General features: G+C 33.5%; 4 protein-coding genes across 6 annotated transcripts; 1 reads left to right on the top strand and 3 right to left on the bottom strand.

The window, feature by feature from the left end:
• Window positions 1-234: 234 nt before the first annotated feature.
• LOC120090941 (DNA-3-methyladenine glycosylase 1-like) lies at window positions 235-4,198 on the bottom strand. Its single transcript, XM_039048641.2, has 2 exons — window positions 2,680-4,198; window positions 235-723 (listed from the first exon to the last, which is right to left on the bottom strand). Exons 1-2 carry the CDS (start codon window positions 3,795-3,797, stop codon window positions 702-704), a joined length of 1,140 nt encoding a protein of 379 aa, XP_038904569.1. The 5' UTR covers window positions 3,798-4,198; the 3' UTR covers window positions 235-701.
• A 3,130-nt stretch (window positions 4,199-7,328) lies between these two features.
• Window positions 7,329-11,847, top strand: LOC120091466 (sugar transporter ERD6-like 6). Its single transcript, XM_039049501.2, has 18 exons — window positions 7,329-7,753; window positions 7,959-8,021; window positions 8,109-8,198; window positions 8,293-8,352; window positions 8,457-8,522; window positions 8,607-8,672; window positions 8,757-8,832; window positions 9,037-9,101; window positions 9,194-9,286; window positions 9,426-9,506; window positions 9,600-9,684; window positions 10,127-10,173; window positions 10,261-10,323; window positions 10,675-10,734; window positions 10,828-10,893; window positions 10,990-11,049; window positions 11,259-11,373; window positions 11,458-11,847. The coding sequence occupies exons 1-18, from the start codon at window positions 7,562-7,564 to the stop codon at window positions 11,568-11,570; spliced, it is 1,461 nt and encodes a 486-aa protein (XP_038905429.1). The 5' UTR covers window positions 7,329-7,561; the 3' UTR covers window positions 11,571-11,847.
• Window positions 11,848-12,153: 306 nt separating this feature from the next.
• On the bottom strand, window positions 12,154-18,500 carry LOC120091467 (Maf-like protein). 3 transcript variants are annotated; one of them, XM_039049505.2, is made up of 10 exons: window positions 18,344-18,500; window positions 17,356-17,427; window positions 17,191-17,265; window positions 16,617-16,700; window positions 16,223-16,303; window positions 13,895-13,964; window positions 13,720-13,811; window positions 13,242-13,283; window positions 13,061-13,141; window positions 12,154-12,429 (listed from the first exon to the last, which is right to left on the bottom strand). In XM_039049505.2, exons 1-10 carry the CDS (start codon window positions 18,368-18,370, stop codon window positions 12,358-12,360), a joined length of 696 nt encoding a protein of 231 aa, XP_038905433.1. In that variant the 5' UTR covers window positions 18,371-18,500; the 3' UTR covers window positions 12,154-12,357. The 3 variants fall into 3 exon arrangements, with proteins under 3 accessions (XP_038905433.1, XP_038905434.1, XP_038905435.1); XM_039049506.2 differs by lacking the exon at window positions 16,223-16,303; XM_039049507.2 differs by lacking the exon at window positions 16,617-16,700.
• Window positions 18,501-19,549: 1,049 nt separating this feature from the next.
• Window positions 19,550-21,699, bottom strand: LOC120091643 (protein RADIALIS-like 3). Its single transcript, XM_039049745.2, has 2 exons — window positions 21,268-21,699; window positions 19,550-19,911 (listed from the first exon to the last, which is right to left on the bottom strand). Exons 1-2 carry the CDS (start codon window positions 21,525-21,527, stop codon window positions 19,887-19,889), a joined length of 285 nt encoding a protein of 94 aa, XP_038905673.1. The 5' UTR covers window positions 21,528-21,699; the 3' UTR covers window positions 19,550-19,886.
• Window positions 21,700-23,050: the final 1,351 nt, after the last annotated feature.

The raw sequence follows: 23,050 nt of genomic DNA, 5'->3' as shown, positions 1-23,050 counted from the left end.
GAAAAAGAAGTAGCTGGCCTTCTTGTCACTTTCAGATATTCAAAGTTATTTGATTCCAAGTGACAAGTAGACTACTCAAGCCTCATGGTCCCTAATAAATCAAGTTCTCAGACGTAAACGATACGACGCTTTATTATTATAAACATCAGCTATATTTTAAATGAATGAAGCTACTGACCCATGTCTTTTCTCCCACCATGTTGAATAGATGAGGAAAGGTAAGATAAGTCCAAATAGCAAATGCCACAGCCAGCCAGTCATTGATTACCCGCATTCATGATCCTTTTCTATATACAAACTATGACCAAGGAGGCAGTAAAATGAAAACGGAGAAAGGGGTAAGAGATAGATCACAAAGTCATTACAGATTGTTCTGCCGTTGAATATGCGCAAATGAACAATCGATTTTCTCGAAGTCCAACTGTGCTAAATCACATTGAGAGCAGACATTCAGAGGAACATTCTATCGATAAATCCCCACCACATGATACATGTTGACGGCCTTAAAAGTGATGTCAACCAACCTAGAAAAGAAACCTAGCACATGTCATTTCATTATTTAGTATGGAAGTCTAGAGTATCCAACCTCGAGGAACCAAATATTCATTGTTGAGTCTTCTACTCCCACATAATTGGCATACTTTTCATTCAGTGGACAATTGATTGGGATATCTGCAGAAATGTACTCTTTTCAATCTGGGTTACTGCCCCCAAGCACAGGCCCTATTTACGTATGGCACAGAAACAACAATCACCAGGTAAGCATTAGAGATCACATACAGAGTAGTAAATAAAGGAATTGAATGATAACACCAATTAACCACCATCAAACTAAAAATTGAAGAACAGAGAAAAATTTATTACTAATTTCCAATGATCCAAAATATGAGAAAAGGGATGAGAGAGTAATCATTCATGACCCACCGGCCAAAACAAAACAGATGCCTAAGTTAATCTGGGGACAGCGACAATAAGTTTTTACAATTGTTCAACTTGTCCTTTCTCTTTATTCCTAAAGAGGGACCCATCTTGATTTATGTTAATGACCATAAACCTTAACGATACAAATCTTATTCCTTATTTCAAATCAACACAACATTTGGGGTAGGGATATTTAAATTGAACCTGTGGCCCATTGGTCAAGAGCATGCCTTAACCAATTGAGATATGCTTAGCTAGACCTTAATGATACAAATCTTATTTTCTGGATCCAAAAGACAGAAAGTACTCCTCTGAGACTTAAATGTAAATAAATTTTGTGTATGCGAAAACATAGAATAACAAATTATATGATATGAAGAGATGAAGAAATTTGAGGTTTTACAAGAGAATGTGGAGAGACACTAACCTTTTTGAAGAATATTTCTGAGTTTCTTCCTAAGAAATTAAAAACAAACAAAAATAAACAAATGGGGCTGTTCAAGCAGAGAGGGGGCATCTCAGGCTTGCTTTATTAAGAGCACCTCCATTTTAACTTTTCCGAAAGGTGTGCCTAGCCTAGATTTTCAAATTGAAAATAAAATATGAAAATGACAGCTCTAGTTATAGAAAACCAAAACAAGGAAAAAATAAAAAATTATGTAAAATTACAGACTTCTAAAACTCAAAAAAAATAACAATAATAGAAAGCAGAAGGGAAAAAACAGTATGCCATTCACCGAGTGAAAGCACCAAAGAAGAGAAGAGAAGAATACAAGGATATGAATAACCGATGCCCTTAAGAGTGACGCTCATTTCCATATCCACCTTCCACATTCTTTAACCACTCAAGAGACAAGAAGATCAATGATCCAACTACCGAAGAAGTATACCCAACTCACCATCTTAAACATTGCACATGGTATACTACCGAAGAAGATCGATGGCCCATATGGGACAGGAAGAGATGAAGAGAATGTATGGAATGTCAACAGAGAAGTTGATTAAACATTCAACAAATATAGAAGTACGTGCTATTATCAAATTTAGCTTGTGGGTCTGTTTCAATACTAGTGACCTATGCTATCCCCTATCATAAGAAACCTGCAGCAACCAAAGACTAAAATAATGTTGCCAATAAGCATGGATAGTGATTATTTTCACCAAGCATCTGGATGATGAAGGGAACAACAAGTATTTAACTTAGCCAATAGCTCGTGGTTTTTTATATTTTATTCTCCTAATGAATTTTTTTGTTTCTTTACCAAAATAAAAGGATTGCACATGTGTGTGTGTGTGTGTGTGAAAACAAAGCAGACACAATTGGAAGCACAATATAGAAATAAAAAGAGTACAGACAAGAAAAGGGCAATATGTAAAGAAGCATAACGATCCCAGAAAGACGGCTGGAAATTTAAAATTTTTTATTTAAAAAAATTTACTTATATACGTCACAAGAAATATTGCAAATAAGCATCGTTAATTTTAGATATGCAAATAGATTTCGTTAGAAGCTAGATGCAATAGAAAGAGTTCACTCTAAACAACATGTATAAGTATGATAGGCCGCATTTGCTAAACAATAGATGCAAGAAACACAATTCGGACTGCACATAGTGAAAGCTCCAACACAAGAAGTAAAACTTATTTTAGTTTATATCCATCAAAAGAGAAAAATATAGATTTTCCTACACGAACTGCATGTAATAATTGGAAATAAATAACCAACAAGAAAAAATGCTACAGATATAAAGGTTTTACCCAAGATTGAGAATGCTATTAAGCGGGTCAAGAAGTTGTGGCTGCTGTGGATGCTGTGGATGCTGGTGTTCCTGGTGGTGCTCTTGTTGCTGTAGTTGTAAACTGGCACCAGCAGCCACTGCTGCGGCGCTTGAAGAAGCCCCCTTTGCCTCAGCGAGCCTCCACATATACCACGACCCAACCGATCGATACGGCCTCCACTTCTCGCATAACTGATCCATCTGCGATGGTCGAGGCAACTCTTCAAGATTGTAAAGAAGCTGAACACCTTTGCGAACATTAAGATCATTGATAGGAAGCACATCTGGTCTGTGCAGCGAGAAAATCATGAACATGTGAACAGACCAGGACCCAATTCCATTGACCATTGTGAGCATCGTGAACAGCGATTTATCATCCATATTTACAATTGCCGGGTCTGAAAGAATCCCATTTTGGTATTTCCTCGCAAGGTCATGAAGATAACTAGATTTACGACCCGAAATTCCAATTTGCCTGAGTTGTTGAGGGTTCAAAGCAAGAACCGTTTCAGGAAGAACACCAGCCTCGCCGCCACAAAGGGCAATGAAACGGGTGTAGATAGAAGTGCCAGCTTTGTAAGCCAGCTGCTGATATAAGATACTTCTAGTTAGGGCAAGAAATGGGGTTTGAAAACTGTCGAAGGTAGGACGTTGATGGAGGTCAATCAACTGTGCAAGGAGTGGATCCGCATTCCGGAGATGCCGAAGCGCGATTTCCACCTCGCCCTCACAGGAAAGTGAACGGGCAGGCGGAACTGGGGCAGACGCGAAGGCGGCGCGTTGTTGGGTCGTCTTGCTTTTGTTAGATTTACCGGTGGCGATAGGTTTCGGTCCATCCGGAATGGCAAGAGCGTGAGAGGAATTTGGATCTGATTCCTCCGGCGAGAGCTTTCGGATCTTCCGCGGACGCAAGGGCATTTTGGATGGGGGAGAAGAGGTTTGCGATGGCGCATTCATCACCTCGCTTAACATTACAGTGGCTTGAGCGATAGGGGTTGTGGAGTTGGAGGATTCATGAAGCGTATTCTGAGGCTGGGATTGTGGTTGAGATTGGCTTTGTGTCTGAGTCTGAACCTGCACTTGCGTTTGCTCTCCCATATGTAAGAGATTCGATTCAAGCTGTATCTTTCCCCCTTTACTCAGACAATCTGGTCGAAATGAAACACAATCGGAGGCAACAGTAGCGGTGGAGAATCAGAACGAGGGCAAAAACTCGATGCTCCAGATGAAAGAGCAAGAACTGGATTGAGTCTAACAAAAAGAGAAATTGAAATTAACTGTGAAATTGAGCAGGTTAGGGGTTTCGAATTGTGTTACAGAGTAGAGAAGTGGATTATCAATGGCATAGCGAAGGAGGAGAGGGAAATCCTGGCGCTGTTGTTGTTCGTTTCAAGCACTTTCTCTTCTCTGTTTCTGTCTGTCGCTCGCTCGTTCAGTTCTCTAACCCAACTGGCTCTTTCGATTTCCCCTCCACACTGGGAAATCAACTTTTCGCTGCTTTCCTTTGTAAGCGGGTACATGTCCTCTCATTCTCTTACTGTCGGCCCAGGCCCATTTTTCAAGAAATAGGCCCTATAGTTGTTGTGTGAGTTGGGGTCCTCGAGTTCTCCCACAGTAAGCCCATGGCTCGGCCCATTATAATCACTGGCTATCCATATCTACTCCATCAGCCCATGGTTCGGCCCATTGTAATCACTGGCTATCCATATCTACCCCATCTATCAATATCTATACTATTTCAAATAGGGAAAAGTAGGACAATTTTTACTTTCTCGATTTGCCCTCTATTTTCAGCCAAATGACTGTTATACCCCTAATTTCCTTAGATTTAGTGGTTATTCAACGTATTATTGGGAAAATATTTAATTTTTATAAATCAAATAGTTTAAGAGTTTTCTGCATAATTGACACATCTATACAAAATTCATGTTTGTTTCACATATTTCAACACTTTGAAGAAATAAATTATTCCTAAAAATATTCAATTTTTTCACGAAACGGGGAATGGGGAAGAAAATTCTCCATGAACTAAATGGGTACGGGACGGGGAATGTTCCCCGTCCCCGCCCCCACCCTCGCCTCGTTCCCCATCCCCGTATTGTTATTTATTTAGTATAGTTATCTAATATTATGTTGTTATTATTATTATATAAATATTACATTTAAATTTGAAATTTGATTGTTTATTGGTAAATATAATGCATATGTTTATGTTGAATATTTAAATTTAGAGTATATATGTGAATAATTTGATTTGTATTTATTTATTTATACTAACAAAAACTAATTAGCTTTTTTAGATCAAAGTTTGAGTAATTTATTTTAAGTTCAAGTTGTCATGTAAAACTAATCATAATAACAAAATTAGTGATAAAGTTGATTATTTAATTAAAATTCGTTCACATTAATTATTTAAATTAATTAGTTTTTTACAAAAAAAAATGTAACGAGAAAAAATTCCTGCGGAAACCCGATCCCACAAATTCTCTGCAAGAATCCTGCCTTGATTCCCGTGGGGAAGGGAATGAAATGGGGAGTAGGGACGGGGATGGGGAATGGCATCCCTAGTCCCGTCCCGTGAACATCTCTAACTATTACCAAGTATCCTCATTTACCATTGTGTTCTTTTTTTCCTTTTCCTTTTCACCTTTTAATATAATTTCATTTTAAAATAGTTAATTACTTAATTAATTAATATTAATTTAACCAATTTAATATAAATATTTATTTTAATATATTAATGATAATTTATTTAAATATTTTCCTTGCTTATTGTTACAATAAAATTTATTAGATGAATAAAATTGTTTTTTTTTACATGAATAAGTAATTAATTAGATAACAATATCTGGAATATATTTAATTAGTCAATCGTGATTCGTTAAATTTAATCAATATAAAAATTTTATTTTTAATAATAATAATTGATTATTCCTTTATAATCAAACAATTATTTGTTGAGATTAATTTTAATTTGACCATTCATCATAAATTTATAAAAAAAATTTAGTATTATTTATTGACGTTCTTCGTTCACATCTCATATTTTTATCTCGTTTTTTACTTTTTATATAATATATTATTTATTAAAATATATTTTATTATATTATTTAATTAAAACTAAAATTACTATGTTGATCTTAATTAATTTTAAAAATGATTAAGTATTAGATTATAATTAATATGATATTCATTTAAAATACTAATTGGTTGATTTTAATTATAAATTATTTAATTTTCAAATATATATAATTAAAATTATTGTTGATTATTGATTAATTAACTTTTATCAATATATCGAATGATATTTATTTTTTAATTAATTTATTTATTACAATCATATAAGATTGTCATACTTAATCTCATTAATTAAATACAAACATAAATTTTGTTCATAAACTTCCGATACCATTTTCCACGTACAACAAAATAGTCATATTTGATTTTCAAATATTGTATTCCATGCGTCCTCAGACATTCTTTATTTCCGAACATCTACGATCCTTTAAATCAAACGGCCCCTAAATAGAAAATGTTATAGTATTATGGTAGTATAAAAAATGTTACAAACAAAGATGGCATAACAAACTCTATTTATTTAAAAATTACGTAAAGACTATTGATATTTATGAAAACAAATTTATAGTATGAATGAAGGGAGTATAGTACTCTATAATTTTTTTTATTTTTTATTTTTATTTTTCTAGAGACGGTGTAGCCCTCTCTCTCTTACTGCCTCACCAAGGTTATCCTTTCTACCTCAACTTGTTCTTAATTTCATTCTACTTCAATTCTTATATTTATACTTTTGCTCGTCTAAATTTAGCATTTTTTTTTTTTTTCAAAAGCTTGAAAATTTTAGTCTATATGTATTTGTATCAAAATTGGTTAAATAATATTTAAAATTTATGCAAAAAAAATGGTAATCCATAATTTTTTTAGCAAATCAACAATAGAGTGAGAACTAGATATAATGTTTAATAAAAGAAAAAAAAAACTAAAATTAAGTATATAAGAACTATCATAACTAAAAAGACTATTTTAAAAAAGGGTTAAAAATGAGTTTTAGTCCCTTAATTTTTGTGTTATTAACAATATAGCTTTTGATAAGTTAGTCTCTGAACTTTCAAAATTAATATTAAATTTTAATGAAATTTTTTGCATAAATAAATTGATACACTTATTGGAGATTCACTATTTTTGGTAAAATACAAAGTCAACATCATAAAATAATAAAATTTGACATCGAATTTTGATAATTTTTTAAAGTTAAGAACTAAATTGTAACAATTTGAAAGTATAATGACTAAATTGTTACAAAATTTAAAGTACGGAAATTAAATTGTTACCCCAAAGTATAAGGACTAAATTGTTACTTTGGTCCTATATATATATATATATATATGGAAAAAGACTGTTGGGATAGGCTCATAATGAGGTCAGGCGGAGTTTCATGGGCTGGGCCTAGATTCAAGAAGAATAAGAAGAGGCCTTGATGGCGTTATGGGGCCCCCGCCCAGTCGAGCCAATAAACAGACGCTTGCTTAGTATACGGTCGGGTACAGCGTGGCAAAATGAGGACCCACCATGGCTGTAAGTATATATGAATTTAGGTAACAACGGCAGACTGATCTCTCCCGCCCTCTCTCATCTCTCCTCTGCCATTTCTTGTTTCCCGTTGCAACCAGAAACAACGTACGTTTCTTTCTTTGGCAATCAATTGAAACAGATTATCGTTCGTTTCTTTCTCTGGCAATCACCCCCAACAGATTGGCATTTGATTACGATACCTATCGTGTTCTTAATTGTGATCGGAAAGTGACGTAATACATCACTGTCGATTTCAAACAGAAGCGGAAGAGATGAGTTTCAGGGATGAGAATGAGGAAGGGAGGGATCTCAGGAAGCCTTTCCTCCATACCGGAAGTTGGTACCGTATGGGATCCAGGCAATCCAGTATGATGGGATCATCGCAGGCCATTCGTGATACCTCCGTTTCTGTTCTTGCCTGCGTCTTGATCGTCGCTCTCGGTCCAATCCAGTTTGGTTTTACCGTACTCATCATTTCTCCATCTTCTATATGTTTGTTTTGTTTATTGTACGAAAAATAAATTAGGAGAGGAAGTTTTGGTTGAGAATCGATTTAGTTCATCTGATTATGTTGGTGTTTAATTTGATCTATTGCCAATACTGCGTTTCACGATCTCACAGTTACTTTCGAATTGAGTTTTAATGAACTTTTGGATTCACTTGATGTAGTGTGGCTATTCATCTCCCACCCAATCTTCGATAATGAAGGATCTACGACTCACAGTCCCGGAGGTGTGGATTCATAATACCTTCCGTTCTTTCCCCAACCCCATTCGAACAATATCACATTGGATTTTTTATATCTGATTTTTCGTTCAGTATTCTGTATTCGGTTCTCTATCCAATGTGGGTGCTATGGTTGGGGCTATTTCCAGTGGTCAGATAGCCGAATACATTGGTCGAAAAGGAGTAAGATCCTTCATGAAGCATTTTCCATTTAGCACGATATATCTTGTTTAGTTTCTACTGGTTTTCATGACTAATGTGTTTTAGTTTATTTCAGTCTTTGATGATTGCTGCAATTCCTAATATTATAGGGTGGCTTGCTATATCATTTGCAAAAGTAAGTTGGGTGATTAATGTATTACTATAAATTGATTAGAGTAATGGCTGACAATAGAATCAGTCTCAATCTCTTACCCTTTTTGCTTATTTAATGCTTTGTAGGATTCTTCTTTCCTTTACATGGGGAGGTTGTTGGCAGGTTTTGGTGTGGGAATAATCTCATATACGGTTAGACGTTATTGAGTATATATTGTGTTAAATTCTTTACTTCTTATGGAATCTCAAGAGTACAACATTTGTTGATGATTGTAGGTTCCAGTATATATTGCTGAGATAGCTCCTCAAAACTTGAGAGGGGGCCTTGGTTCAGTTAACCAGGTTGGTTAGAAGTTAGAACTATTGACTTCTTTTATTTTCACAGTATTTTTTTGTTGTTAAGATACTCTCATTTCTTGTTTCTAGCTCTCTGTCACCATTGGAATAATGCTTGCTTATCTTCTTGGACTTTTCGTACCATGGCGACTGCTTGCAGTTCTGGGTAATGCTCTTGAGGGACATGTTATAATATTGCTTCTGTTGGTAAATAGGACGAATATGCATAGCAATTTCAGATTTTCCTTAGCAACTGATCATGAAATGCATGCTAAAGTTTCTTGGCTTAGTAATGATGAAGATTCCTTCCAAGAATCCATTCTCTTTTCTAAAGTGAAATTCATTTTAATGGTTGCCCTTTTTTTCACAGGAATTTTGCCTTGTACTGTTCTGATACCTGGTTTGTTTTTTATCCCAGAATCTCCTCGGTGGCTGGTAAGTTTCTTAAGTAGATTTCCTTATGATAACTTTATTTATGCATACTATGTTTACATTCTGAATACGAGTCTTTTTCAAACTAAGTCCAGGCGAAAATGGGTATGACGGAAGAATTTGAAACATCCTTGCAAGTTCTTCGGGGATTTGATGCTGATATATCTATTGAAGTGAATGAAATCAAGGTAAATTAGGCATCAAATACATTGCTTTGCAAGTTGGCTATTAAATATATTTATCATTCCTCAAAAAACTCCTTACAAGACAGACATTAATAGTTTGGTCAATTCTCTCATGTCTCTTTGACTGATGCACATTGTGTAGAGGTCTGCAGCAACCACAAGCAAAAGAACAACAATTCGATTTGCAGAACTCAAGCGGAGAAGATACTGGCTTCCTTTGATGGTATAACTACTAAATCATTGACTGGACATTTTCTTTCAGCTTTCCAACTTGACAGTATCATTGATCATTTTTGCTATATCATTCAAATTGCAGATCGGTATTGGGTTACTAATGTTGCAGCAGCTTACTGGAATTAATGCAGTGTTGTTCTATTCAAGTACCATATTTGCAGCTGCTGGTATGGAAAAAAATTTGTCTTAATCCTGTGTGGTTATCACTTATCGGTTAAATTACAAATCCGATCTCTATAATTTGGAGAAAATCAAATTTTAATTTTTTTTATTTTGAATGTTCGAATTTCATTCTTATGGTTTGATAAACCGTTCTAAATAGTCCATATGAGTGAATTCTAACTTTTAAACTATAGGACTAAAAGTCTTTTAACTTTCTCTAAACCATAGAGATTGAATTTATCATTTAACCTCATTTAAATTTAAGTGGAAGAGATTACTTGCTCTTTAATCGACTTGTTGCTACTACTACGGAATAAAACATGATTGGCATTAAGTTCTAAAACTACATTGATGTATAGATTTCACCAATAAGGTTTGTTCTATATTTTGCTTTTTAGTCAATTGAAGGATCTTGTTAAGAGTGCCTGTTGATTTTGTATGAAACAGGGGTTAAATCAAGTAATGCTGCTACGTGTGGGCTCGGTGCAGTCCAGGTTCAATTTTAAGAATGTCTTATACAAATTATTATATACATGCATTGTTGCCAATTTAGTATTGACATGGAATTTCATATCGTTTAGGTTGTTGCCACTGCAGTGACGACATGGTTGGTTGACAGAGCAGGCCGTCGAATTCTCCTTATCGTAAGTTTTCTTTTTTCTCCTCATTTATCTAGGAGCAAGGTTTGAAATGACTATGTCAACCAAATATCAATGTCTCAATTTTACGAAAATGTAGATGAAAATATTGATAAAACAATAAATATTTCTGAAAAAATTATAAAACAATAAATTCATTAAAAAAATTAAATTAATAAATGAACATTTTATACTTTTTTTAAACAAGTTAAAACGTTTATTTTTTATAATCTTCATATTAGTAATATGTTGTTGTTTATTGTTTTTTATTTTATAAATTTTTGTACAATATGGTGAAAATGTGGATTCATTTCTCATATCAATGTTGATGAAAACTACACTATGTTTTTGTTTTAGGTGTCCACAGCTGGAATGACGTTTAGTCTTTTAACTGTGTCCGTAGTCTTCTTTTTGAAGGTAAAAATTATTGAAGGATTGCATTTTATAATTATACAAGACCATAAAGAACATCTCTAACACGTCTTCCCTGCTATTTTAAATTTGTATCAGGATCTTACCCCAGACACTTCCAATTTATTTAGCATTCTGAGTATTTTATCAGTTGTTGGTGTCGTGGTATGTTTATTTCAAAGCAGCACTAGACTAAATACAATTTGATATCTAAACTATTTCTCCCATTGAAATGGTCATCCGCTTGTTTCTTTTCTTCAGGCCCTGGTGGTATTCTTTTCTTTGGGTCTTGGGGCTATTCCATGGGTTATAATGTCTGAGGTACCTTCCTTGTCATTCATATTGCCTATATGTTTCTTTCTTTCGACTCCATATGAAGTTTGACAGTTGCCCATGTCATAATCTAAAAGAGAACAGCTGCTTTTACCTGTATTTAGTTGGGAAGATTGATACCACATCCCCATAACATTGTGATTTGTATGGTTTGAATGATGCTTCTATGTTGTCTAAGGGGGGGAAAAATGCTGCAGATTCTTCCCATCAATATCAAAGGTCTCGCAGGAAGCATGGCAACGTTAGCTAACTGGTTCATTGCTTGGTTGGTCACAATGACTGCAAACTTGCTTTTGGAATGGAGCAATGGAGGTTTTTTTTTCCTACTTCCTTCTCTCTCTCTCAATAATCGAATTGCATTAGATTCCAACATGCTGCTGCTGCTATTGGCTGCAGGAACGTTCGCCATCTACATGTTGGTTAGTGCTTTCACAATGGCATTTGTCATACTCTGGGTCCCGGAGACGAAAGGAAGAACGCTGGAAGAAATTCAGTTCTCCTTCAGATAAGAAAGTTGTTTTTTTTTTTTTTTTTGTTCGGTCACTTTTTGGTGCCCTGCCTGTTGGAAAGCAAGCCTATCTATCATTTATCACTTTGCAACTCCATCCAGGAGAACAATGCACTGCAAAATAGTAAATATGCGTTTTCCCCTCAATCTATAAAAGTGTCAGTGCCTTGAAGCCGGTACTCTCTGAAATTCCCTTGTGTTGCATCTTTGTAATATTGGTACAGTTTCTGCAAGATCCTTTAAGTGGTTCCTAATTATTTGATTGGTTCATCAATTCATTCATTGTCTAAATAGTGGCACACTAGTTACACGACCAATAAGCTTTCTGGGTGGAAATATGAACAAACCTACAACCTTTCAAGATTTGCAGAGACCCGTTCTAAAACAAAAAGGATAAACAAAATGTTTTGGGTTATTGATCTTAACTCTCAAAAACAGGTGGGAAAAATTTATGCAATATGACCATCACTCATGATAATATATTTTGGTTAGATGCATAGTTTAGAAATAGAACTAAAATTTTCTTTTATACACTTAATAGTATGAAAGGAACTGCTAGATCATACCAACAAGAAGCGAGAATATGAATTCAGAAGGGATACAAGTTCGTTTTTAAATATTTAACTGATTACAACATTGCTAATACAAATAATAGTTCATTGTTACCGAAGTCCACAAGAAGCAAGAATAATTGATTGTCAGGTTAGGCTGACAGTTCCCCAATGGAGGAAAGAGATGTTCATTAGAAAATAAGCTAAATGTAAATGTGATTTATCCATACCACCCACCTACATGGCTTCCTTCAAGAGTTTCTCAGTCAGAGCCTTAGGAAGACCCATCACACTGTCTGTCGTCCCTACCTGCAGAGATCCAAAGGTCCCTAAGTTATCACGATGGGCATATTTGTGGATGCCCCAACCGATTTGTTGGCCATATGTAAAACTGTATCTCGTTTTCAGAATAAAACAGTATTAATCTTCAGGACTTATAGACAGAAGAAGCTTGTCTGCGTACGCACGTTTTACCCAAGTATACAAAAGTTATTTTGGGAAAAAAAATAATAATAAATAACTAAAACTAAAATTAAAATTATACCACGAAATTAACCGGTATAGCTGTCTTTTCTTTTTTCCCTCCTTCACAATAAGCATTAAGAGTGAGCAACCTTTTCTAGATACCATTTTAACTATCATATCAATATGATGTAATCTCACGATATCTACGAGTGTATATATTCATGTCATATGAACTCATTATCATGCACGTACATGCATGCTACATACACTTCATATTTATGGAATTCAAACCACTAGGAGGATTATAGGAATATTTTATTCAAGGTTCAGATGGAACACAACCAATGATCCAAGTATATGAATGCAAGCAGGGGAGCCATATCACCAGCTGGATGCTTCTTTCCAAAATGATGGATTCCATGTATGAATAAAAGCTTGAGATCATTGTCAATAGAAAAGAAGAAAGGAAGCTGACCACTTCTTTCACATGGGGTAAAATCAAAGGATGCTCGATAATCAGCCCTCCAGCGACATTGAGCACACTCCCCTCCTCGACCTAAAATGTAAAGAAAAAAAATCAAGATAACAAAAGATACAATGCTTCGTTTTCCTAATGAAAACACAACCAACATCAACCTATAAAATGAAATCCCTACCAGCTTGTCGATGACTTCATCGGGTATTTCATCGAAAAAGATCTGTAAGAGCACATGTCAATATTGGAGCATAAGAAAACAAAAATTGTGTGGTGTAGTAAACAGAACTAAAATTTTCTAGAAGTCATCTACCAGTTGCTAGGAATCAGAAAACCGACACTGGATAGCATCAGAACAGGAAGCTCCTTCTCATTATATATATATATTTAAAAAAAAAAAAAAAAAAAAGGTATCTAGTGGCATCTATTCTGCTGGTCCCTTATCAGATCACATACCAAGGCGATTGGTCTTGTAGAATAAGTTTATAGTAGGTCTATAAAAGTAGGGTATCGTTCCATTTGTTTAGTCAATGAGAAGGTAGCAGTCTAAGGAACGTGAGTGTCTTTGTTAATACTATATAGGGAAAATATCAAGAGACACAGGAACTTGTAAACGAGAACTATAAAGATCATCAACAGATAAACAGATATATATATACCTCTACTCGATCCCATTCCCCTTTCCTAAATCCTGTTTTGAGGTTTGTGACAAATACAGATCCAAGTGTGGCTGCATGCCCTCCTGAAAAATCTGCAACATAATTTTTTTATCGAACAAAAACATTCAAGAAATAGTAAAGAAAATAGAAATTCATAACTACTATATAAACAAACCTTTCATAAATTGTCGTGCTTCCTCCTTGCTGGCTGGTTTTTCTCTGATGACACCTTCATAGATCACCACCTCCACATCAATTACCAATAGAAGTAAGAAAGTATGTCTAAGAGGAACTTTGCAAACAGAACAAGAAAGTGTCGTAATGGCATATGTTATCACGAAAAGACCATTTATGTTTTCAGGATACAATACGCAACAGGGTCTAAGAATAAATTCTAAAGGGGAAAAAGAAAAGAAAGGGAAAAAAAAAAAAAAGGGAAAGGAGTTCTATTAACTTCTTTCTCAAGGTAAAATGGGTATAATAGGGCAAAATGAGTGGCGGCAGGTCTTTCACATGAGATTGGCAATATATATTTGATCTGGTTATTGGTGAAGGGGGCAGAGACTGAGGAAAAACCATTAAGCACCAACTTGCCATTATCGGCTGGATTCAAGAAATTTTGTCACAAGTCATAAACTATTAAGAAAAAGAAAGAAATAGATGCCAGAGATTAAAAGCATTCTAATGAACGTTTTTTTTTTTAGGAAAATCAACTTTCATTGAGAAAAAAATGAAAGAATACAAGGACATACAAAAAATCAAACCCCCAAAAGCAACCATCTAAAGAAAGGACTTCCAACTAAGCATGATGTTGCCTATAGAATAATTACAAAAAAGCTTCGAAACCGAAGCCCAAAGCGACTTATGAAACCTCACTACGAAGGACCAAATCTCACTACGGTAATTTCCAGACCTCTAAATACCTTATTGTTCCTCTCCTCCCAAATATCCCATAACACAGCACAGACCTCCCAAAACCACAACAAACGGCCGTTCTTTCTAAAAGGTAGGTGGAGGAGGAACTCCCCGAGCGTTGCACCAATATTCCTCGGCTAGCAATCTGCATCAAACTCCTGGAAAAAGCTAATCCATACAGACCTTGTGAACTAACAGCCCCAGAGAAAGTGGTCTAGGTTTTCCTCTACCTTCCGACAGAGAATACGACAGAAAGGACCTGTTAACAAGGACCCTTTCTTAGCAAGCCTATCCAAGGTGTTCACACGGCCAAGCAAAACCTGCCAAGTAAAGAACTTTATTTTTTTTGGTATCTTAATCCTCCAAACCACATTAAAAATTGACTTATAAGCAGGGGAGGGATCCAATAACGACCTAAAGAAAGATTTACAGGAAAAGCCCTCAAGAAGGTTAGGCTTCCAAACTCAAGTATCCTTACTCCCCTCCCTGAAATCACAATCATCCAACAACCAAAGAAGAGAGTTGACCTCCGTCGTCTCCCTATCGGTTAAACGACGATGGAAACCGAAAGAAAAGGACACGGAGCTCCCCGACCACAACAAAAAATCTGGAGACCAGACAATTTTTAAAGGATGACAAGTGATAAGATGAGGGAACGCAGAACATAGAGGACTATCCCCAACCCATTGATCTTCCCAAAAGCAAGTATCCTAACTGTCCCCCATGATGCAACGAACCAAAATGGAGATCAAGGGGAGTTTTAATGCGATATCTTTCCAAGGCTTCCGGTGTGTGCCTTTAACCCCCTTTGCCATCCAGACAAAGGGAAGAATGTCGTATCTATTACCAATGACTCTATGCCACAAGGATTCAGGTTCAAGGGCAAAACATCAGAGCCCACTTAGTCAATAGAGCTTTGTTCCAAAGTCTTAAATTCCCAATCTCCAACCCACCTTGATGAACCATACTCCCAAATAACCAGGTGAGACCCATTACCTTCATTCGCATCTTCCCATAAAAAGTCTCTCATGTATTTCTCAATACTTTTAAACACTGAGCTGGGGACCCTAAATAGAGAAAGATAATAAATAGGAATGCCGCTTAGAACAGATCTGATCAGCATAAGTCTAGCCAAGTAAAGATAATAAATAGGAATGTCACTTAGAACAGATCTGATCAGCGTAAGTCTGCCTGCCTTAGCAAAGTAACCTTTCTTCCAAGAATCAAGCCTTTTTCGGATCTTCTCAGAAATGGGATCCCAAAAAGATTAACATTTTATTATCATCCTTTTGTTAATTTCTTTTATCATTATTAAAAAAACAATAATAATAAAAATAAATAAATAAAGGAGAGAGAGAGAAGAAGAAGAAGTTAGCGAACGCAAATAATACCCCCCCCCCCCCCCCCCAAAAAAAAAAAAAGTCTACAAATCCTAACGTCAATTTTGGAAATCTTTACTGAGTCAGGTAGAGAGAGACATGCAATGAACATAGCAAAAAAACAGTACCTATATGGTTCAGGTCGAAATTAAGAAATCACTTAAAACATATAAAAAACGGATGAATGTCAGAGGACTTGATGTATATACTTGATCAGAAGTAATCAATAGTGTTGGCTCTGCATCCTTCATAAAATCATCAATGGAGAGTCTTCCTAAGATGGCTTCTGCCTGAGAATAAATATCCATCAGCTAAGAAATAAGCCAAAGTAACCTACTCCCACAATCAAACCCCGTACTAAAATTGTGAAAGATAAAGGAATAAGCTTTGGCATGAAGCAGTTGAGTCAATTAAGACTTCAAAGAGTGATGAAAAAGTTGCACACCGGAAAATATCAATTCCAAGGAAACACTTCCTATCATAAAATGGACGCCGCTGTGACTGTATCCTCAATTTATAAATGGCCCCATGTGATACAAGCCATCATGCACCATATTGTTCAACAGAGAGAATAACGACTAACATTAACATTGAAAAACATACTGTGTCAGCAGCAATCAAAATTGTTGGTTCTGCTTCCTTTTCATGTGTATGAATTTTTTGTAAATTGGATATGATGGCATCAGCCTGAGATGAAACTCATGCCTAATTAATACAAGATGCTTGCGCAAAAATAATCACATACCAATTTATGTCATATATAGAGATTTTAAAGGAGAATAAGAAACAAGAACAGATGCAGAAGAGATGAGTGTGGCCACATTTCCAGCTCATTAGGCTTTGTAATCCACGTCCCTACAGCTTGAAGGGTTAGTCAAATCTTTCAATTTTGTACTCTATTTGTTCTTCACCATTGAGGCGTAATATCCAAACCATGCAAATCATTGTATCCACTATAGGATGGTTTTAGAAATATTATGCAGCTAATTGAAGTTTCTAAATTCTAGATGTAGTGTTAGCAAGGAACCAAAGACAAATTATATATCTAAAATCATTCTTTAGGTGATGGTGTTCATGTAGTACAAGCAATTTACAAAAGGGGACTAATAACATTTTCAGCAATATTTCAGTCACAGAATATGGTGAAGCACAAAGTAATCGCAAGATGACACCTAACCTTTGCTTCAGCAAGAGCCACAACCAACTCTTCCGGCCTTTCTTTGCGTATTGCTTTCTCATCAATATCTGCAGACTTCATTTTGAGAGAGAAAAGGTAAACATTCTGAGAAGGGAGAGTTTTCACTTTTCAGGTAATGTAAGTACTTCTAGGTAAAGAATATACCATAATGGTGAATTCATAACCCATCTCAGATAATATTTTCCTACGAGCCACTGAAGACGATCCCAAAATTATCTGTCAAACAGAAACCGTTTTATACAATAAAATCATTATTACAGCAGATAAGCGCCACACCACATTGATTGCAAGCCGACTAAAATTTCAATCAACATATTGACATTCTTAATGATGAAAAGATTAGACATCTAGAAAATCGTCTCTTTTTCCTCCGATGAAGACATCAATGAAATGTGAAATGATCATCATTAAGTATGAGAAATTAACAACATTATGAATATAAGTACTTGTACTATTGACGATTAAGGGCTGAATAATTGTTCTTAATACGAACAGTTCTTGACAATGTTTGGAAATGTTGTGGATATTGACATTTGACATTCGCAATACGCAAATAGAAACTTCCTTCAGACTGGAATATGCAATTGCAACAGTATTTTGTCTTCAACTACTGTAATCAGTATCTAGTTAAATACTAAACAATCGAATTTCTGCATCCTTCATTGATGTTATGGTCATAAGTCTGACTGAGGTAGATGATTTTAAACATTCCACGCCTCAGTAACGTCCCACGGTCTTTCAAAGTGGAAGTCATTGCAAATTTAAAAACAAAACAAAACAAAACAAGAAGACTCAGCTCAATGTTGAGCTCTAGAAAACAACCAATATCTACAACAAAACAAACAAGAAGACTCAGACATCATTTCTGCTGAAAGGTAAGAAAATATCTTCAATATATCGGTGTCCGCAATCGACATGTCGATTCCACGAAAGCAGACTCGAATAATCTCATCATATGAACAGCCAAAAAGACGAGCAAATAGTCTGAAAACGAGTTCCTGGACTTTAACACATTGTGCAGAAGATGGAAAAATGAAAAACATAGATTCATCAAAGATGGAATGTAAGCATCTGGAGATTTCGGTTTCATCAAAGCCGGAAAAGGGCAGGAAAGATTGAAAACGGACAGTACCTTAAACGAAGACGAATTAGCATCCATGACTCCCTGCTGCACCAATCAGTTGAAAACTGAAGCTCGTAACTGATGAATATTGAATGGTGCAATCACTCTCAACTTCACTACCTTCTCTCGGCGGGACGAAACTTCATCTTCCTCTCTTTCTCGGGCCTCTGGACTTGAACCAATTCGTGTGGGCTTTTCTTGAACAGGCTTCCACGCAAAATGGGCTCTTTTACCAATGTAGGCCCATGATATATTTTTACAAGTTTTGATAGAATATACATAAATATGGATGTGAAATTTATATTTAATTAAATACTTGATTATATAAATTTTAAATTTTAGAGTTGTTTTCAAATATAGTAAAATAACCAAAATATTTATAAATATAGTAAAATATCATTGTCTATCAATGAAAATTGTCCATTGATAATAGATGATAGTAGTTTATCAGTGTCTACACTGACACTGATAAACTATGATTTTTTGTTATATTTATAAATATTTTTATCTAGTCGTTTAAAACAATTTCCCTCAATTTTACGAATAAAAAATATTTTAAAAAATAAATTTACTAATTAAAAAAAACCTTAGTATTAATTAAGTCATGTTTCCACCAAGTTGATACGATTGAGTCTTTTGAGTGCATTTGGAATACATTTTCTAATGTTTAATCTACAAAATAAATCATTTTAGGAAAAAAAATTAGAGTGTTTGACAATCATTTAAAATAGCTTTTGAAGTATAGTTTCAACAATTCTTGTCAAAATTGTAAAAATAGAAATTAGTCTTTTAAAAAAATATTTTTTTATCAAGTCAATCCAAACAGGTTTTTTATCTACCTTCTTACTCAAACCACTTTCTAACGAGGATACTTTATTGTTAAAAAATCAGGCTAACTTAAACCCTTCAAAAACTTCATACAATTTCTCGGAGTTAGATGCTCGAGTTCTCACTCTTGATTATTAAACTAAAAAAAAAATAACATGATTAAAGTTAGTTTGAACTATCACTTAATCAAATTTTACAGTTTAAAATTTAGTCATATGAATTTCAAGTTCAAATTTCTCTCTATGTCATTTGAGACAAGTAAGTCCAATTAAATTGACGTTTTCTTTAATTAAAGATAAAGTAAAACAATACTACATTAGCGTCCTTGGATAATTAAAAAATAACATTTAAAGGATTATCATGTTACGAACTTAATAACCAATCTTGTAAGTATAATAACAACTAGAGAGTATTTATTATTATTGTTATTATATATAGTTTGACGTGATACATTTGAACATAGTATGAGAATACATGATTTATATCAATCGAGTTATATTATAGTTGACATACGAGTATTATTCAATATAAAACAAATTGGACCACAGTTGATGATAAAAGATTTAAAAAAGAAAAAAGAAAAAAACTAAATTACAATTAAAGATGGGTGAAGAAAACTAGCTATATTGGCCTTCATATTTCATTAACATTTGGTGGTTGGACATTGAAAGTTTTAGTTGAAAAAAGGTTAATGGAGAGACTCTCGTCTTCCCACGTCTGTACTTCAGTGCAATCGTAGACTCCTCATCCTGCATCGATCACGGTAAATTCTTGTTAGAATGAGTCAGGTTAAGTTATATTACAATTTAAATAAATAATTCATATAATTACAAAAATTATTTTAAATAATAAAATTACTTAAAAATATGTATAAATAATAACAAAATATCCCCATCTATCTGCAATAGACTAGTATACGTGTTTATGTGATAGACACAGATATTATTTTATTGTAGATAAATGGTAAAATTTGTTATATTTGTAAATATTTTTTATTCATTTTTCTATATTTGAAAACAATCATATATTTTAATGAATTTAACGTTTAACCAATAAATTTTGCTCTAAATTTTTTAAAAAGATATATGTAGTTTAAAAATATATATTTATATCTATCATGATACAAATAGACACAACTAGTAGTCTATCACAAATAAACAATAAAATTTTACTATATGTATAATTTTTTTTCATTTTCATATATTTAAAAATAGTCATATATTTTAATTAATTTGGTGCTTAACTGCTAACTCTTGCTCTAAGTTTAAAATATATATATATATATATATATATATATATATATATATGTAGTTATACACTTGTACCTAAACATATCTACACTATTTACCTTTTAAAATTCTGGGTTCAAAACTATCCCTCTTAATTACATTTTATAAAAAGTAAAAAAAGAAAAGGAAAAAAAAATGATTGCAAATGAATAAAAATATAACCAAATTTAAAATGTTGTCGATTATTTTATAGAAAGGGGTCCTTTTAAATATAAAAATATGTTTAAAAATATTTCCACTTTATAGAAAAAAAAATTTCAAAAGTACAAACACTTCTTAAACTTTTTGTTATAAAGTGTAAATATTTTTTGAATTTTTCTATTTATAAGAATTTCCATTTTTTTATATTTATATTATATGCACACTAATCACATTTTATTGTTTTATGAATTTTTTTATAATGTAATAAATATTAATTCATTTTTCACATCGATATTGAATTCCATGAAAATACCGATGGAATCTAATATGGATCATTGATTGATTTTATTTGTATATTTTAAATTTTAAAAATTATATATATCTACTTTCTTAATTAAATTTTCTTTAAAATAGTCAATAAAAAATATGACCGTTTCAATTGGATGGCAGCCACAAAAGATAGTGCAGTCCGCTACACCTAAATTTACTTTGTCAGTAAAACTTTGGCTATATTTAAAAAACAGAGAACAAAATTTTGAGTGCAAAAACTGCTGGTTTTGTTTTTCAAAAACAACAAAACAAATTATAATTACAGGTCGATTTTAAAAATACATTACCCAAACAAAAAAAATATAATTGAAAAAAAGAAAAAGGTTGGGGCGTTTTAATCATTACCGTTGTTCTTCGTCAACAAAGCAAAATCCTCTAACGGCAGGTCCGGACCTTCGGTAATTAGGGAAAGGAACTTGGCCGGTCTCGATCTTGTTGACATCTTCAACGAGCCTTTCGTAGTGGCGTTTAACTTCCTCCGCCGTCTTGCCGCCGACGGCTCTGGCAAGATTGTGCCACCGCTCCGGCGTGTCTTTGTCGTAGATGGCTAAAGCATTTTCGAACACCTTGTTCTGCTTCGCCGTCCAATGGGATCCAGAACCCATCGTAAAATCAACTCCCCGTTTTTATGACGCACAATCAATTACAGATCAGTGGTTGATTTTTTTGTTGCCATTTGTGATGTTTAAATACTAGTGTCAGTGATATCACACATAGCGAATATTGGGCAAGTGGGTTCAACCTTATTTGCCTTTTACCTCTTGCTTTCCACGGAAAACACGGTCAGCTTTGTTTATTTATTTTTATTTATTTTTAATTACCAATATATTTATATAAATAAGTCATCATTTGGTTTTACCTCTTAAGTTAACTTCCAGCTTTAGTTGTATTCATTAGATTTTTATCCGAGATTTTCAAAAGTAGGAAAATAAGAAAGAGTATTTATATAAAATAGTAAAATTTTAATTTTATTTGTAAAGGATGATGGAGATTGATAGAAGTTTGTTAGTAGACATCGATACAAGTTTATTTGTGTTTATCAATGTTTATTTTTTATTTTTATAAATAATTTGACATTTTTTTTCTATAGGTGAAAATTTCTTATTTTCTAATTTGCATAACAAATTTTAAAGTTATTTAGATCTAATTCAACTGAGGTAAATTTTGTACTATGTTAATGAAAAGTTTAGAGATTCGATATCTTATCTTAAAAAAATTAAAGGTTGAAAAATGTATAGATATATCACTTTTGAATTTTGTGTTTAAATAATATAAAGTGAAAGTTTAAATTCATATTAGATATAAATTTGGGAGTTAATTAATTTATTAAATAAATGGTCAAATCATGTGGCCTTTATTAAATATAATCTAAATTACTATTTTAGTGTATATATATATATATATATACACATACGCGCGCACATGTGTTTGTTTAATTCTAGTCTATATAATTTCAATAAATCTTAAAATTAGTCGCTCTAGCTAGTTTATTGTTAATTCTAATAAAATTGTCTACTCGCTTTTTTTTTTTTTTTTTTTAATAAAGAGCAATACTTTGGTGCATCCCAAAATGCACCCATCTTTATACATCATAAACTGATCATTCAAAAAAGAAGAACTTGCATTTTGGCAAATTATGATTGGACATTTGGTGGAATGATAGGTGGAGCCTTTGATGAAATTTATTATTGTTATTTAATCAACTCCAATACAAATTTATTTTGAAGTACCAAAATTGAGATTTATTAAAAGTACAAAGTCTAAATTTAAATTTAATAAAGTATGTGAACTAAAGCCAAATTTACCCCAACAAAGAGGTAAGAAATCAATGGCAATATGAAAAGTTTGATTATCCTTGATATTGTTTACTTGTTATCTGTATTAACACATGGGGTCCACTTCCAAATCTATAATCAAAAAACGGAAACGGATTAACTACAATATGTCGTTATTGTTACCATTATAGTTATTATTACGATTATCATTATTGTTACTATTCCAAAGTAAAAATTAAGAATTTTAACACGTTTACTGTTACCATTATTGTTTGACTATCAGAGGTAACAATAACGGTAATAGTAAATGTGATAAAATTCATAACTTTAAGTAAACACGATTAAAAATAATC

Source organism: Benincasa hispida, chromosome 9, assembly GCF_027475165.1.
Source record: "Benincasa hispida cultivar pf3 chromosome 9, pf3_genome.v1.1, whole genome shotgun sequence".
Classification (NCBI taxonomy): domain Eukaryota; kingdom Viridiplantae; phylum Streptophyta; class Magnoliopsida; order Cucurbitales; family Cucurbitaceae; genus Benincasa; species Benincasa hispida.
This window is presented reverse-complemented; position numbering and strand designations above follow the sequence as displayed.

What these genes read in the sequence shown, in the direction of transcription:
- LOC120090941 (XM_039048641.2), bottom strand. Translation starts at nt 3,797, where the DNA reads ATGGGAGAGCAAACGCAAGTGCAGGTTCAGACTCAGACACAAAGCCAA. An exon ending in AATAGCATTCTCAATCTTGG is followed by an intron (nt 724 to 2,679) that starts GTAAAACCTTTA and finishes ATACGTAAATAG; the next exon opens with GGCCTGTGCTTGGGGGCAGT.
- LOC120091466 (XM_039049501.2), top strand. Translation starts at nt 7,562, where the DNA reads ATGAGTTTCAGGGATGAGAATGAGGAAGGGAGGGATCTCAGGAAGCCT. An exon ending in CAATCCAGTTTGGTTTTACC is followed by an intron (nt 7,754 to 7,958) that starts GTACTCATCATT and finishes CACTTGATGTAG; the next exon opens with TGTGGCTATTCATCTCCCAC. An exon ending in CATGGGTTATAATGTCTGAG is followed by an intron (nt 11,050 to 11,258) that starts GTACCTTCCTTG and finishes AAAATGCTGCAG; the next exon opens with ATTCTTCCCATCAATATCAA.
- LOC120091467 (XM_039049505.2), bottom strand. Translation starts at nt 18,370, where the DNA reads ATGGATGCTAATTCGTCTTCGTTTAAG. An exon ending in TTTTGATTGCTGCTGACACA is followed by an intron (nt 16,304 to 16,616) that starts GTATGTTTTTCA and finishes ATTTATTCTCAG; the next exon opens with GCAGAAGCCATCTTAGGAAG. An exon ending in GGGAATGGGATCGAGTAGAG is followed by an intron (nt 13,284 to 13,719) that starts GTATATATATAT and finishes GTGCTCTTACAG; the next exon opens with ATCTTTTTCGATGAAATACC.
- LOC120091643 (XM_039049745.2), bottom strand. Translation starts at nt 21,527, where the DNA reads ATGGGTTCTGGATCCCATTGGACGGCGAAGCAGAACAAGGTGTTCGAA. An exon ending in TTTGTTGACGAAGAACAACG is followed by an intron (nt 19,912 to 21,267) that starts GTAATGATTAAA and finishes TGATCGATGCAG; the next exon opens with GATGAGGAGTCTACGATTGC.